This window comes from Mesoplodon bidens (genome assembly GCF_964165515.1).
Source record: "Mesoplodon bidens genome assembly, chromosome: 11".
Classification (NCBI taxonomy): domain Eukaryota; kingdom Metazoa; phylum Chordata; class Mammalia; order Artiodactyla; family Ziphiidae; genus Mesoplodon; species Mesoplodon bidens.
The window spans coordinates 47248121-47265258 of NC_138167.1; the positions used below are offsets into that span (position 1 = coordinate 47248121).

Below are 17138 nucleotides of genomic sequence, written 5' to 3' on the forward strand. Positions count from 1 at the left end.
ACCACCTTAGCTACACTGTTTCAGAGAGAACTGTATACTACCCTAGACCCAAATACTAACATTATAAAGAAAACAGATGAAGACGAAGAAAGACCTTACAGTATTTGGACATGTTTATTCTATACTGGTAAATTCAGGAAAATAGGAACAGGGAGACCTATTCTGATGTTGCTGTCACTGTTCAATGATGCGATAGCTTTAGGCAGTTTTTCCCAAACAAGTTATGTGGAAAGAAGTTTGTGTTTTACAAACTAGGTGTGTTTATTGCTACCAGGGAGTCATTATTTCTAGGTCCTTTCAGTGGATAGAGCTAGGAAATTTTGTTTCCTACAACATAAGTTCATATATAATAATCAAAGTTCAAATATAGTATTAAAAGGTTTGGTTTATTTTTGTTTTTTGTGTGTGCCATGTGGCTTGCAGGATCTTAGTTCCCCGACCAGGGATCAAACCCAGGCCCTCTGTGTTTTTGTTTGTTAGCCAAACAAAAAGGTTTGGCTAAGCCTATCATTTTTTGTATGGTAGATAAGGACACTCAAACCCATATATTTGAATCACTTGCCAGAGCCAAACTAAATGGTACTGGAGCCTGAAAAAGAATGTTGAGTCCCTGAATCTGCCATCTGTGGCTGAGCTACTGGACCACTACTTTGTCATTGTTTCTTAAATTCTTATTAAACCCAACTCCAATCAAGTCCCTTATACCAATGGCCACCTAATTTCTTTTCTTCTTAACTACCATTAGAGAACATTCTGAATAAAATGATGGAGTCTTCTCAGCTTGTCTCTTATTCCAGGTATTATATAGCTTATGAACGAATTACTTCTAGGGCTGAAATAGGGAGCTTTAAGAGATATCTTTAAAAATGGCATGGTATGTTATGTTATCATGGCATCTGCTATATCATCTATGAAACACCAGATTGCCAAATGAATGTTATAGAATGCTGAAGCAACTTCTATTTGAACAAATACAAACTTATAAAGATATTGAGCTAGGATTACCTTCCATGAATGCTTGTACTGTTTTGTCCACACAATTATCAAAGTGCTGCAAAACCAGGATAATTTCATTGTTACTCTTATTGGGAACTATTGCACGTACTGCATTTATCTGGAAAAGAAGACAAGTTCATTTAATTCTAATATCAATAGGTCAGTTGGAAACTGAGACCTAATAAAGAGAATAACAGAAAGGGTACCATTTCATTTTTAACAAGCTATATCACTCTTTAGTGTCAGTGTGAGTACATACAACCAACTCACTGGGAATGATTAATAGATGAGTGATAACAGTACATAAAAATTAATTTCAAAACTCAGAAAAGCAGGGCTTCCCTGGTGGCACAGTGGTTGAGAGTCCGCCTGCCGATGCAGGGGACACGGGTTCGTGCCCCAGTCTGGGAAGATCCCACATGCCGCGGAGCGGCTGGGCCCGTGAGCCATGGCCGTTGAGCCTGTGCGTCCGGAGCCTGTGCTCCGCAAGGGGAGAGGCCACAACAGTGAGAAGCCCACGTAACAAAACAAAACAAAACAAACAAACAAACAAAAAAAACCCCAAAAACTTAGAAAAGCAGAACATTTCTAGAAACAGATTTGTGCCAGGGGATTTCACTGGTGGCACAGTGGTTAAGATACCACGCTCCCAATGCAGGGGGCCCAGGTTCAATCCCCCGTCAGGGAACTAGATCCCACATGCTTGCTGCAACTAAGAGTTCGCATGTCACAACTAAGGAGACCGCATGCCACAACTAAGACCCAGTGCAACCTAATTAATTAATTAAAAAAGAAGATTTGTGCCAGATTTTATTTCAAGAAAGGGTGGTTTAATTTAGGTATCAGGTATTAATTTAGCATCAACATTTCCTCATTTTTAGCAAACTACAGAGAAAGGTGGGAAGTTTAACGAACCACCAACAATAACAGAATTTTTTTTTTTTTTTTTTTTTTTTTTTGCGGTACGCGGGCCTCTCACTGTTGTGGCCTCTCCTGTTGCGGAGCACAGGCTCCGGACGCGCAGCCTCAGTGGCCATGGCTCACAGGCCTAGCTGCTCTGCGGCATGTGGGATCTTCCCGGACCGGGGCACGAACCCGTGTCCCCTGCATTGGCAGGCGGACTCTCAACCACTGTGCTGCCAGGGAAGCCCAACAATAACAGATTTTTGTATAGCATTTTTCAAAACATTTACTTCATATCATTTAATTGTATAATAATGCTTAAAGATAATTTAAATTATTATAAACTATTTCAGGCATATAAAACATAATGAACACTCACTATATTACAGCCAGTTTAATAAAATAAAATATATGCAACTGAAGTGCCCACGAAGTCTCTCCTAAATCCCATTTCCCTCCTCTCCACAGAGATCTCTACCTTGAATTTGGTGTTATTTTGATACATGTTTTTGTACTTTTATGATGTATGTATGTATCCACAGGTAATACATATTACTGTTTTACATTACATAAATAGTATCATATCGTACATGTCTATATTCAATTTGCTTTTTCATGTAACAATTTTTTTTAGATTTATTTTTCATGTTGATAAATGCATCTTATTCATTTAACTGCTACATAGCATTTCCATTGTATGAATATAGCCAATTTATTCATTCTCCTGTTGATGGACATTTACGTTCTTTCCAATGTTTGGCTACTATGAAAAATGTTATAATAAATATTCCTATGCTTATTATGCTTACTTGCTGAATACTCAGTGCCTATGACAATGTTTAGCAAATTGTTAAAAAAAACAAAAAAACCAAAAAACAAAAGGGTCTTCTGTAAACAGTGAGAGGATGCCTCTATTGTATATAACCACTAGTAGAATACCTGAACAGTAGGGCATCTATAATTTCATTAGAAATGCCAAATTTCCCTTTAAAACAGGGAATTCCAATTTTGTCAGTTATTCCTAAGGTATTTTATATCTTTTGAGATTAAAAATACTTTATAATAATTGCATATTCTGTTTTCATTTTTGTATATTGATTTTATATCCAGCTATTTTGATGACTTCATTATTCCTAATAATTTGTTGCTTTCTTGGTTTTTCTATGTAGACAACAGTATTGTCTATAAATAACGGCAGTTTTTTTTCTTCTTTTCTAATCCTTATAATTTTCATTTCTTGTCTTATTGCACAATGTGAAATTGGTTATTTTTTCAAGAAGACCTGATTCTTTTTGGTAGAAAGTGGTAGTTAGAAACCAAGATCTAAGAGCTAGGTGTGTTTATTGCTACCAGGGAGTCATTATTTCTAGGTCCTTTCAGTGGATAGAGCTAGGAAATTTTGTTTCTTACAACATAAGTTCATATATAATAATCAAAGTTCAAATATAGTATTAAAAGGTTTGGTTTATTTTTGTTTTTTTTGTGTGCCATGTGGCTTGCAGGATCTTAGTTCCCCGACCAGGGATCAAACCCAGGCCCTCTGCAATGAAAGCGCAGAGTCCTAACCACTGGACCGCCAGGGAATTCCCCAGCTATGCATTTAAAATTATGTATGTTATTTTTCATTCTGTATGTGTAAGCATTGTATATTAGAAATGTTTTCAGGGTATCTAGTCAGCCATACTGCTTGAAAAGGAAGTCCTTTTATAGACGAAGAGAAGTAAAGTATCTTGTTCAAGTAATTAGCAGAATCTGTATTAGAACCTAAGTCTTAGTACACTTGTTTTCATACCATTCTATACTTTTTTTGTTTCAGGCTTAATTGAAAAATGATAAGGTTTAAAACCACACAAATGGGAAGGTATATAATCTATAATACAAAGAGGGTAAATTTGTAATATACATTTTTGAAATGAGCAAAAAACTTAGCACTGATCACTAGAAAATGGGCTTCAGGCAAAAACAACAGATTCAATGATAAAGGTAAAATTCTGATAACTTAAAATGTGAAAGTGTTTATATTACTGAACCAATATATATCTATGACTCCATAATCAACAATATACTTTTAAAATAAGACTGAGAACACACATAAAGCTTTTTTTTAATGTTTTTCTCAGTATAGCTCATTAAGGGTTATATTACTAAAAACAACCTTTTCTTCCAAAGGTATGTTACTTAGCAAATTTATTTCTCTTCTTGCTCTAAAGTCTCCTGGACTTGAAAATCCTCTTCAAGTGAAAGGGTAGATACTGGGACTTCCCTGGTGGTCCAGTGGTTAAGACACCACGCTCCCAGTGCAGGGGGCCTGGGTTTGATCCCTGGGCAGGGAACTAGATCCCACATGCATGCTGCAACTAAGAGTCTGCATGCCGCAACTAAGAGTCCGCATGCTGCAACTAAAAGACCCCATGTGCCGCAACAAAGATCCCACGTGCTGCAACTAAGACCCGGCATGGCCAAATAAATAAATAAAAATAAAAAAAATAAAAATTGGGTTGTCTTAAAAAAAAAAAAAAGGGAAGATCCTACTCAGATTGTTCTTTAAAGAATGTTGCTAAATGAGATACACACTTAGCCATATAAATATTGTTATAATATTAATTAATTAATATTAAGATGTCTTCAAGAGAATTTAGAATAAATATATGTATATGTATACATGCAAAGCAAATTGCACGTATAGGCTCTGATTCCTCAAAGCCTTCATGGTGGTTACTCTCTGATATACAGTGGCATTCATACAGTTTTGTTCTTAAAATTTCACTTTCTTAATGAGTTTGTATAGCCATTGATTTTATAGTACCAAAATTTTAACAAAACATTCAAGTTTCTTATCCACAGTAACTAGTCATACCTTCTCTTTCATGTTCTCAAAAACTCCTCCCTGGGCCAGTACAGTATTGGACTGCAAATCAAAAATGAATCCTGATGAATCTGAAACAATGAGAAGGAAAAAATATATTCAACATGGTCCAAAGCTAACATATAATCCATCCCGTAAAATGGAAGGGCCAATACTAGCTGCTTTTCTCCCATAAACAGCTAACAAGAAGTTAGTTGTTATTTTGCAAATTCTATTACAGAGATAACTGGTAACTACATTTGCATTAAAATTATAAAGTTAATTTGATTTTAATAGAAACTGTCACAGCTTGAGAAAAACACTAAGTACATCACCTATATTAGACTGTCCAGTAATCCTTGGTATCTTTGTTAACTATCCTATCTTAATTTAGAAGACCCTCTAAAAATGTTGTAAGTAAATAGTCCCTCAAGGTAAAATTTAATACTAACAAATATGAAAATGTGAGAATGAGAGCTTCTGTGGCATTAATAATAACAACACATAAAAGCACTTTCCATCTTCCAGACTGCAACACACACACACCATGTTCTTAGACTATGAACTCCGTGAACACATTTGTTTGTATTCCCAATATAATACTTGATAAAGCAATGTACCTGAGTTTACATTACCAGCACAAATGGGAAAACTTAGCTCAATGTAAGTAATTACAGAAAAGAGTTTGGCTTCCCTGCACTTATAAAGAAAAGGCTATCTATGAATTTAATCAGTTTCTTTACCAGTGACTATATGATCAACAAATTAACTCAGCTTTAACACTTGACAACTTTGTTTAATCTAATGAGATGCGATCCTAGGACATGGTTAGAGTGCTTCTCAAATTCTGATGTGTATACTTAACATCTGGGGAAATCTCCAGTTAAAATGCAGGTTCTGATTCAGGAGTCTGGCGTGTGGCCCAAGGTTTTTACTCCCAAGCGGTATCAACATTGCAGATCCATGCACCATATTTGGGAGTAGCTTGGGGGTTAGAATTTCAACAAAGCAAGTAAAAGGGGAATTTTGAGAAGAGGGGTTGCTGTGGTCGGAATGTTTGTGTTCTCCCCTCCAAATTCATATATGAAATCCTACAGTGATGGTATTAGTAGGTGAGGCCCTTGGAGAGTGGAGTCCTCATGAATGGGATTAGTGCTCTTTTTTTTTTTTTAATTTTATTTACTTATGTGGCTGCAGTGGGTTCTTACTTGCAGAGTACGGGCTCCAGAGTGTGAGGGTTCAGTAGTTGTGGCGCGTGGGCTTAGCTGCCCCACGGCATGTGGGATCTTAGTTCTCCGACCAGGGTTTGAACCCACGTCCCCTTCATTGGAAAGCGGATTCTTAACCACTGGACCACCAGGGAAGTCCCAGGATAAGTCCTCTTATAAAAAAGATTCTACAGAGCTCTCTAGCCCCTGCCACCATGTGAGGACACAATGGGAAGTCTGAAACCCAGAAGAAGGCCCTCATCAGACCATGGTGGCACTCTGATCTCAGATTTCCAGCCTCTAGAACTGTGAGAAGTAAATTTCTGTTGTTTATAAGCTACCCAGTCTGTGGTATTTTGTTACAGCAGTCTGAACGGAATAAGATGGGGCTATAAAAAATACAGTAATATTCTAGTGCACTTTCCAAATTCTTTTACTATTATTTCAGATGGTTTTTTTTAATTTTTAATTTTTTTAACATCTTTATTAGAGTATAACTGCTTTACAATGGTGTGTTAGTTTCTGCTTTATAACAAAGCGAATCATCTATACATATACATATATCCCCATATCCCTTCCCTCTTGTGTCTCCCTCCCTCCCTCCCTCCCTATCCCACCTCTCTAGGTGTTCAGAAAGCACCGAGCTGATCTCCCTGTGCTATGGGGCTGCTTCCCACTAGCTATCAGTTTTACATTTGGTAGTGTACATATGTACATGCCACTCTCTCACTTTGTCCCAGTTAATTAAAGCCTCTTTTACAGCTCAGTTGTTATCCTGTGTTTTAAAATACCTCCTAGTTGCTGTGGAAGACTGATAATTTATAAGTTAGAATGATAACAATATTTTGGTACTAAGAGTGGAAAAGAGGATATGAATAGAGCCTATGTCATTCAAAGAGAAACTATGTTTGCCAATTACCATTGAACTGTGAATTAAGTTAGATTTAACCTCTGTAATATTGGCAGTATCATGATGGTTCCCCGAATGAAAAATCAGGTCACATTTACACAAACTCAGTATTCAAAGCCTGAGTTTTCCAGATGATGACATAATATGGTTAACTCCCAATTATCTTTATTAATTGAAAAGAGACACAGTACAGATAAAAATCTTATATAGACAAAATACTACCCAGCAACCTTCTCAGAATTGCTTTAGGTTATCCAGATGATATAACCTGACAGTTGTAAGTACAGATGACCCTTGAACAACATGGGTTTGAACTGCCTGGGGCTACTTATACGCAGATTTTTTTCAACAGTAAATACTACAGTACTACACAATCTGCGGTTGGTTGGATCCATAGATGCAGAACTGTGGACACTGAGGCCCAATTGTAAGGATTTTCCACTGCACTCATGGGTCAGCACCCCTAACCCCCATGTTGTTCAAGGGTCAACTGTACTCTCTCCCAAAGACACATTAATGAGCACTGAGATGAAACAAAGGACATCAGTAATCTTATTAAGGAATCAAACCAGCCATCTCTTTTAGGGAAAAGAGGGGATACTTAAGGTAAAACAGCATTTTGGAATCTATATTTAAATGAACTATTGGTATTTCTAATTTCTACATCATCTAACACTTTTTATTTTTTTTCCTTTAACAACATGCTAGATGAAACCAAGTGCAAGGAAAACAAAGGGTAGTTCTGCAAACACCTTCAGTTACTGCCCCCTCAAATTAGCATAAGTATTATTAGGGTTTATTTGGCATACCAGTTGGGATAATGATTAAAAATACATAAAGCATAAGAACCTAGGGGCAGGACAGGAATAAAGATGCAGATGTAGAGAATGGACTTGAGGACATGGGGAGGGGGAAGGGTAAGCTGGGACGAAGTGAGAAAGTGGCATGGACATATATACGTGACCAAATGTAAAACAGATAGCTAGTGGGAAGCAGCCACATAGCACAGGGAGATCAGCTCAGTGCTTAGTGACCACCTAGAGGGGTAGGATAGGGAGGGTGGGAGGGAGACGCAAGAGGGAGGAGATATGGGGATATATGTATATGTATAGCTGATTCACTTTGTTATAAAGCAGAAACTAACACACGATTGTAAAGCAATGATACTCCAATTAAAGATGTTAAAAAAATACATAAAGCAGTTATTTCAGTCAGGATCCCAGCAGGAAACAAACAGCACACTTAGACTGGGAAATCTGAAGAGAGTTTAATGAAGGGACTATTTTCGAAGGTGCTGGTAGGGAGTAGGGAAACCACAAGACAGAGCACAGTACTCCTTGGCTAATAATAGCAACGTATATTGCTACTGGAGGTTTTAAAGAAGGTAAGGAGGGAGCAATTACTGGAACCCAGCGAGAGCAGGCTCTTTCATCTTTGTTTCATCTGGTGTGGAGACAGCCATAGGATAATAGTCCTTTAGTCAAAGGACACAGTAAGCCCACAGTGACCCTTCAGGGAAAGAGTGGGGGAACAGATACTCCTACCTCACTCTCCTCCTTGCCTCTGGTCTCCTGTCTATGCTGCCCAATAGCCAAACTCAACCAGAAGCCCAAGGGCAAGAAACCTGTAGTCTGACCTGTAGTCTGTACAAGTCAGCCTCCCAGGGCACAAATGCCCATTTTGTATTTATATTCTAAATCATGAGTTCGCCAAAAAGGGCAGCAACAATTTAACATCTTAACTTGTCTACTCACCAGGTAATATTGCCTCTTTTTACTTAAACCAACAGCTCAAGTAGATTCAAAACCCTGCTTCGATGAACTGGAGCTTAAGTGTCTCTCAACATGATAGGGAAAGTCATTTTTAATTCCCACCAGCAACATTTAGTGATTTAACAATTCTCTTATTTTTTCGTGCAAAGAAAGCCTAAGATTTACTTAATTCCATTGGTAGGAAATAAGGCAGGATCTCATCCTTTTATAACTACTCTATGATAGAAGGTCATGTATACTCTATCAGAAATAAATTTTTAAAGAAAAAAAATGAAGTTAAATACTATACTCAGGCAAGATTCATAAAGGATATGAGGAAGCCTTGACACTGAGCTTTCTTATTATCATTTATTTCATTCTATCAGGAACCATCTCACAGGTTTCTTGGAATTATTTCAAATAGCACAGATTTAGGAACATTTTGGAAAAAGTATGCTACTTACAGGATCACTGACATATCTGTAAATATTGCAGACTTTGTTATTCTTTTCACTGGCTTCAAAAATCAGGCAAAAGTTATTTCAATGAGAATAACATAGAAATATCTATCACATATATCAAACCAGACTTGAGCAAATTTCTTTTTAAATTGAGGTGTAATTGACATATATGTAACTTTATATTATGTAGTTTCAGGTATATAGCATAATGATTTGATATTTGTATATATTGTGAAATGATCACCACAGTAAGTCTAGTTAAGATCCATCACCATACATAGTTAGAATTTTTTTCTTATAAGAACTTTTAAGATACACTCTCTCAGCAACTTTCAAACAAGCAATACGGTATTATTAACTATAGTCACCATGCTGTACATTACATTCCCAGGACTTATTTATTTTATAACTGGAAGTTTGTACCCTTTGACCCCCTTTACCCATTTGGTCCTCCCCCCACCCCCCATCTTTGGTAACCACCAATCTGTTCTCTGTATCTATGAGCTCTTTTATTTTCAAATTTTAGATCCCACATGTATGTGAGATCATATGGTTTGTCTTTCACTGACTTATTTCACTTAGCATAATGTCCTCAAGGTCCATCCATGTTGTCACAAATGGCAAGATTTTCTTTTTTATGGCTGAATAATATTCCACTGTATATATACACCACATTTTCTTTATCCACTCATCCATCAATAGACACTTAGGTTGTTTCCATATCTTGACTATTGTAAATCATGCCACAATGAACATGGGGGTACATGTGTCTTCTCGAGTTAATGTTTTTGCTTTCTTTGGATAAATATCCAGAAGTGGAATTGCTGGATCATATGGTAGTTCTATATTTAATATTTTGAGGAACCTCCATACTGTTTTCCATAGTGGCTGCACCAATTTACATTCCCACCAACAGTGTACAGAGTTCCCTTTTTTCCACATCCTGGTCAATACTTGTTGTTTCTTGTCTTTTTGATAATAACCATTCTAACAGGTGTGAGGTGATATCGCATTACGGTTTTGAGTGCATTTTCCTGATTAGTGATGTTAAGCACCTTTTCATGTACGGAATGTAAAATGGTATAGCTGCTGTGGAAAGCTACATGGTGGCTCCTTAAATACAATAATTAAAGATAGAATTATCATATGATACAGCAATTCCACGTCTGGGTATACACACAAAAAACTGAAAGCAGCAACTTGAACAAATATTGGGTTGGCCAAAAAGTTCATGCGGCTAGTGAATACATTGTTCAATAAAATTCTTGGTGAAGATGAAAAATGTGTCTTTTAGTTTTACTTAAAACCGAACGAACTTTTTGGCCAATCCAATATTTGTATACCCATGTTCATACCAGCATTATTCACCATAGCCAAAAGGTAGAAGAAACAAAGTGTCCGTCGTCAGATGAATGGATAAAGAAAATGTGGTGTGTATATATATACACAATGGGATATTATTCAGCATTAAAAAGGAACGAAATTCTTACACATGCTACAACATGGATGAAGCTTCAAAAAGATATTGAAGATATTATGCTAAGTGAATTAAGCCAGTTACAAAAGGACAAATACTATATGATTCCACTCATATGAGGTGACTAGAGAGTGAAATTAAAAGAAGGGAAAGTAGAATGGTGGTTGCTATGGGCTGGGGAGGAAGGGGGAAAGCAAGATCTTGTTGAATAGATAACAGAGTTTCAGTTTTGCAAGTTGGAAAAGTGTGGAGATGGACAGTGGTGATGGTTGCATGGCAGTGTGAAAATACGCCACTGAACTGCACACTTAAATATGGTTAAAAATAGTAAATTTTATGTCATGTAAATTTTATCACAATTTTTAAAAATTTAAGTTCTAATTATAGAGAATGTTAAGAAAAGAAAATAGCATTGTTTTCTAATGTAAAATTTTAAATGTAAGGATCCCTTACTGAGATTCCAAATTAATCTCTGCAAAAAATATTTGGTAAGCACCTACCATGAGCCAAGCTAGGCATTGAGGATACATTAGCAAACAAGACGTCTATGGTTCCTGCTCTGAGTTTTATAGTCTAGTGCAAGAGACCAGTAAAAATAAACAATCTCTCTAATAATGATAGCAACTATGCATAGCTTATTAAATTGCACAGTACTAAATACATATACTAGATGCCCACCATAACACTATTTTGAGGTAGAGATTTTTTTTTTTTTGGCTGCGTTGTGTCTTCGTTGCTGCGTGTGGGCTTTCTCTAGTTGTGGTGAGCGGGGCTACTCTTTGTTGCGCTGCATGGGCTTCTCATCGCGGTAGCTTCTCTTGTTGCGGAGCACAGGCTCTAGGCACACGGGCTTCAGTAGTTGTGGCACGTGGGCTCAGTAGTTTTGGCTCGCGGGTTCTAGAGCGCAGGCTCAGTAGTTGTGGCCCACAGGCTTAGCTGCTCCACAGCATGTGGGACTTTCCCAGACCAGGGCTCGAACCCCTGTCCCCTGCAATGGCAGGCAGATTCTTAACCACCGAGCCACCAGGGAAGCCCAAGGTGGAGATTGTTGAAAGCTTTACTATTTAGGGTCCTACCTAAAAATATTTAGCAGAGCTAATATTATTAAGGCACACTAAGGCTCTTTGAAAGTACTAAAGTGAATTCAATCTGATTATCAATGAGAAGATTGTTTCCTTCATGGAAAAGTCTGTTCCCCCAAATTCCAGGCTGCTTACAGTAGAGAGAAGCATAGAGGAGGCTCAACCCAGACATGGAGTAAGTCTAAGGATTCTTACAGGGGCTAATGCATTTGTGTCTTTGAATTTAACAACTAAAAACTTATGGTTTTAGATTGTTTATGTATTTTTTTCATTGACATGATGGCAAATTATTATATTATCCAATCTGACAAGTGAGGAGAAAGGTGGAAATATAATCCCTTCCAGAATACCTTCTCTTCACTTTACAATGATGAGAAAAGTCAGTCATGGTACTATTCTTTACCCAAACTTATACAGTAAGAAACCTACTGCAGAATCAAGGACAGAGTCCAAGTTTTATGCTATACACAAAGTGCCATAACTCGTCAAATATACTAGTTCTCAAGCTGCCATTATTTTAACAAAAAGGTGGTATATCACCTTTCTTCTAAGGATCTCAGATTTTTGTTATTACTCACTGATGTTCCTCATACATACATGAAACAAGTTGGATAACAAAATTATTCACATTTCACCATGGCCAAAGACAGGCCATACAGTTAAGAGCCAATTAAATGCAGGTAAGCCCAGAGGTGAAGAACCCTAGACATACAGATAACCTAACAAGTGTGATGATCACTTGTCATATTTTCTCAAACTGTATCAACTTCCTTTTAAAAATTAAAAAAAGCAAACTCAAAAGCAGAGGCTAAGTGCCAGAAGTGGTATCTCATGAACAATTAAACAATCTGAAGTTCTCCTTTAGACTGAACACAGCCAGTACTCAACCACCTAAAAGAAGATAACTAGTCTCTTGCAATTGCTTTTTCTCATGCCAATTTTGAGAATAACCCACATATAAATCACCCTTAAAATTACAAGTGGAGTTCAGTTTCTTCATGTGCACTAATGGCAAACATAGGGACAGGTGTTATGTTGCACAAATGTGAGTGCAAGGAAAAGAAAGTTATTGTCACAGGCACTACTAGCTAAAGCCTAGAGTGTATTTACAACTTCAAAACTGAAGATGCCGCCAACTTCAGTTTCCTAGGTGGTAATTCTCTCTTCTGTCAATTTACTTTCTAAGCTTAGAAGAATTATGACTGTTTTGGTAAGAAATAAGATACTTATTTTAAAAGGGGGGGGATATGTGTAAATAAAGGGGAATCAGGCTTAAAAGGGAAGCAAATCAGAGATGAGAAATTTAGAAAGGCAACTATGTCAAAATGCCATTTTGTAAGATTTCTAGTTTGCTTTAAGTAATTCTACTATAGTATACTATTGTAGCTTTCTGAAATGCCAGCACTTTTATATGTTTAGTTGTTTAAAAGTTATTTAAGAAACCTCCATCCTAGTTGCCAATCCTCTTAGTAGGTTGTAAGGAGTCTCATCGATTGGTCTTCCTAGCCATTTCGGATGACTAATGTGGCTTCAGTGTCCAGAAAAATCCACACTTCAACTACCAGTCAATCTGCTAAGTGGGTCTTCAATGAAAGAAAGCAGCCTTTTATCTTCCTGTTACTTCTGCTTTCACTTGTCATCTAGTCTTTTTTCTTTTTCTGGTCGCACTGTGCAGCTTGTGGGATCTTAGTTCCCCAACCAGGGACTGAATCTGTGCCCTCGACAGTGAAAGCGCAGAGTCCTAACCACTGGACCACCCGGGAATTCCCTTGTCATCTAGTCTTAAGAGCTGATTAAATTTTTTCTTTACTTTGCTCCTTTGCTCCTCAGCTACATTCTGAAGTATGTTGTGCCTCTTTTTATAGACAAAGCGCTTACACTGGGAAATTTCCTAACATCTAGAATAAGTTCTGATTTTTCAAGGCAGAGCTTGATGGGAAGTCACGGTTTTTATTATGCAAGCAATTAAATCCTACTTTACTCTCACCAATAGATTTTCCCAGGTTTCAAGCAGATGCAACAGAATAAGCTTCTATTTTTTAAGTTCCAAAAGTTCTTGAGTGTCTCATTATTTAAAAGGTTCGATGGTTGAATGGTAGATAGGAAATTCAGTCCACGTTTCAAAACTTTCTTAGTAATGTGTTCTAGAGAATAGCCAGGAGACAATGATATTGATTTTAATGCCAAACTTCTGTCTCAATGCCATCTCTCATTAGTCTGAAATTAGTTCTCCCACATGTGAAATAAAATGCATAATTAAAAAATATTATTTCCTACTCCATATTATCCTTCAAATTCTCAGAATTCTGCCAGCTGTTTCAAAAAAGAAACTCAATTTCATAAGTCAAAAAAATTTAAAGCACTTAAAAACTGATTTTTTTTAAAATAAAGAACTCAAATCCTTAATTACTAAGATCAGTACACGTTATCTGCTGATTCTAGATTATCTCTGAGTTAATGTTTTATATGCAAAACTTTGTATGTAGTTCCAGGGATTACATGAATTCAAATAGTTACTTAGAAAATTATGAAGCCACATCAATTATGATGATTATTTTGATATCTGTTTACAGCCAACTTTCAGGCTTTTTTTAAGGAATGTGGCACTAAAATAGAATAAAAAGTAAAATATCTAGTTAAGTCCTTCTTTATTTCCAAGCAGTGAGAAGGACTGACTGAGTTTTACCTTTCTACTTGTTAATCTCTCCCAGCCTTTTGTGAAAGGAAGAAATAAATTGTGATGTGGCTAAAAGATGAACAGCCAGTAAAAACGGGGGTGGCAGGGGGAGAATCAAGGAAACTAGATAATCTAAAAAGCAGAAAGTCAGTCTGTGAATAAATCAAGTCTTCTAATATGCCTCTGTGTGAGCTGAGTCTGAAGAAAAACATTAAGTCTGAAGAAAAACATACTTTCCACTGCTAAGGGCCTATATTCAGTCTCTTACAAGTCAAACATTCTTTTTAGGTTTCACTAATATTTCTCTGTTTAATGGATCTTCTATTTTATGGGATCATTACTCTTGGATGTCCTTACAATGTATACCATAGTTCTGGGCTTATTTCGTGCACTGGGTGAGTTGAATGCATAGGTTTTTATTTTTGTTTTTTAAATTCTTTCCTATTCCTCATCGTCTTTCAGATTCTCAAAAATTCTGCCAGCTAATCCAGGAAAGAAACTCAATTTCATAAGTCAAAAAAATTAAAACACTTATGAACTGTGATATTTAAAAGTAAAACAAACCTTCAAATACTAAATCAGTGCACACTAGTTGGCAGAATTCCTGAGAATCTGAAGGAGAGTAAGGAGGAGCAATTTTTTTTTAAACTGCATTTCATTTCATATGTGGTAGAACTAATTTCAGTTTAGATCTGAGAGATATTCTGTTTGTCATTATAAAAGACTTTGTTTTGGATGTTCCTTCTAGCACTGTAAAACAGTGACTGTCTTCCCTCTCCACCCAATCTCATCCCCCTTGCTTCAAAGTACAGAAATGAACAAGGCAATCCTAATTGCATGCTTCTGTCTCCAACAAAACGATGACTTTTCTCATAATACACAGCACTGCAAAATCTGTCACTCTTCATTCATTAACCTTCATGCAAATAAGAATTAAATCTGTCAGCTTTTCTTTCTTAAACTGACTTATGGATCAATAATCTACTTTGATTATAAATATTTCTATTTCTAAATAGTTGTTACAATTATCACAAAGTGGACACTAGCTTTTAAGCATTACACTTGTGAATGTAAGAAACATGCTACCGAAATAGCACACTTCTTTAAACCCATTCTGCCTTAATGAAATGTCTTTTAAAAAAATTTTATTGTGAAATATATGGAATTATTATGTATGAAATTACAATTATAGAATGGAATACTTTATGTGTATGTGCATTTACAGTGCACACACACATAAAAGTATTACAGCTTGATCATTTACCACAAAATAAACACCCAAATACTATTACCCCAGTTAAGAAACAAAACGCTAGTACCCCAGAAGTCCTCCTTATGACCCCCTTCATCATTATCTCCTACCATCTGCCAAAGGTAACCACGCTCCAAACTTCTTTTCTTTATAGTTGACACCCCCTAAGCACATTTGACTAAATATTAGGGTATAGTTTTACTTTTAAAAGGAATAATTCCGTACATATTTTATTTTTGGTGCATGGCTTGTTTTGCTCAACACTGTAAGATCATGCGTGTTCTTGCAAGTAAATGTAGTTTGTTCATTTTCTTTGCTAGAAGTATTTCATTGTATGAGTATGCTATGGTCTGTTTATCTATTCTGCTAGTGATGGACAAGTGGGTCGCTTCCAGTTTTGGGACAATACAATCAACACTGTTTTGAATATTCTTGTACAAGTCTCTTGGTGTACCTGGAAATGCATTTCTCTTGAGTATACCCAGGAACAGAAGTTAAGTCATAGGGTATGCATATCTTCAGTTTTAATACATAATATCAAAAAGGTTTTCAAAGTAGCTGCACAAATTTAATCTTCCACTAGCAGTTTTTAAAAGTTTCTACTGCTCCACATACTCACACTCTTGGCACTGTTATTCTTTTTAATTTTAGCCTTTCTAGTGCAAGAGTAGTAGTATCTCACTACTACTGGTTTCAATTTGCATTTCATTCATTTCTAAAGAGACTCGGTGCCTTTATATATGTTATTAGCCATTTTAATACTCTCTTTCCTGACATGCCTACTCTTGCCCAGTTTTTGGAGGGAAAATTGTCTTTTTCTTATTGATCTGTAGTAGTTTTCTATCATTTAAACATGGTGCAAATTTCTTCTCTGTGACTTGCCTTTTTACTCTCTTGACTGTGCCTTTTGATAAATAGAAGTTTTAAATTTTAATGTAATAATACATTGACATTAATTCTTTTCTCTTTTGGTTAGTGATTTTTATATCTATTTAAAAAGTCCTTCCCTGAGATGAGGTCAAAAACTTGCTTCGAGGGACTTCCCTGGTGGCACAGTGGTTAAGGATCCGCCTGCCAATGCAGGGGACACAGGTTCAATCCCTGGTCTGGGAAGATCCCACATGCCTCAGAGCAACTAAGCCCATGTGTCACAACTACTGAGCCGGCATTCTAGGGCCCGTGTGCCACAACTACTGAGCTTGCGTGCTGCAACTACTGAAGCCTGCGCACCTGGAGCCCGTGCTCTGCAACAAGAGAAGCCACCACAATGAGAAGCCCACGCACCACAACAAAGAGTAGCCCCCACTCACCGCAACTAGAGAAAGTGTGCGTGCAGCAACGAAGACCCACCACAGACAAAAAATAAATTAAAAAAAAAAAACTTGCTTAGAAATAATCCACTGGGGGTGGACACATGTTGTTAATTATGGACCTGAGTTATGGGTTTATGGGAGTTCATTGTACTATTTTCTCTACCTTTTATACAAAAAATTTTAAATTTCTAGAATAAAAATTTTGAAATGTTATTAAAAACTGGAATAAGTGATTATAGCAAGGTTGCAGGATACAAGGTTAA

General features: G+C 36.7%; 1 protein-coding gene across 2 annotated transcripts in view; it reads right to left on the minus strand.

Moving 5' to 3' along the window:
- Positions 1-17138, minus strand: part of SPATS2 (spermatogenesis associated serine rich 2) — a 129720-nt gene that overhangs the window by 36603 nt on the left and 75979 nt on the right. For both annotated transcript variants that reach the window (XM_081248026.1, XM_081248027.1), the window contains exons 3-4: positions 4757-4836; positions 1006-1114 (exon numbers count right to left, since the gene is read on the minus strand). In XM_081248026.1, the coding sequence (XP_081104152.1) occupies positions 1006-1114; positions 4757-4836 (189 nt within the window). The remainder of the gene's footprint in view (positions 1-1005; positions 1115-4756; positions 4837-17138) is intronic.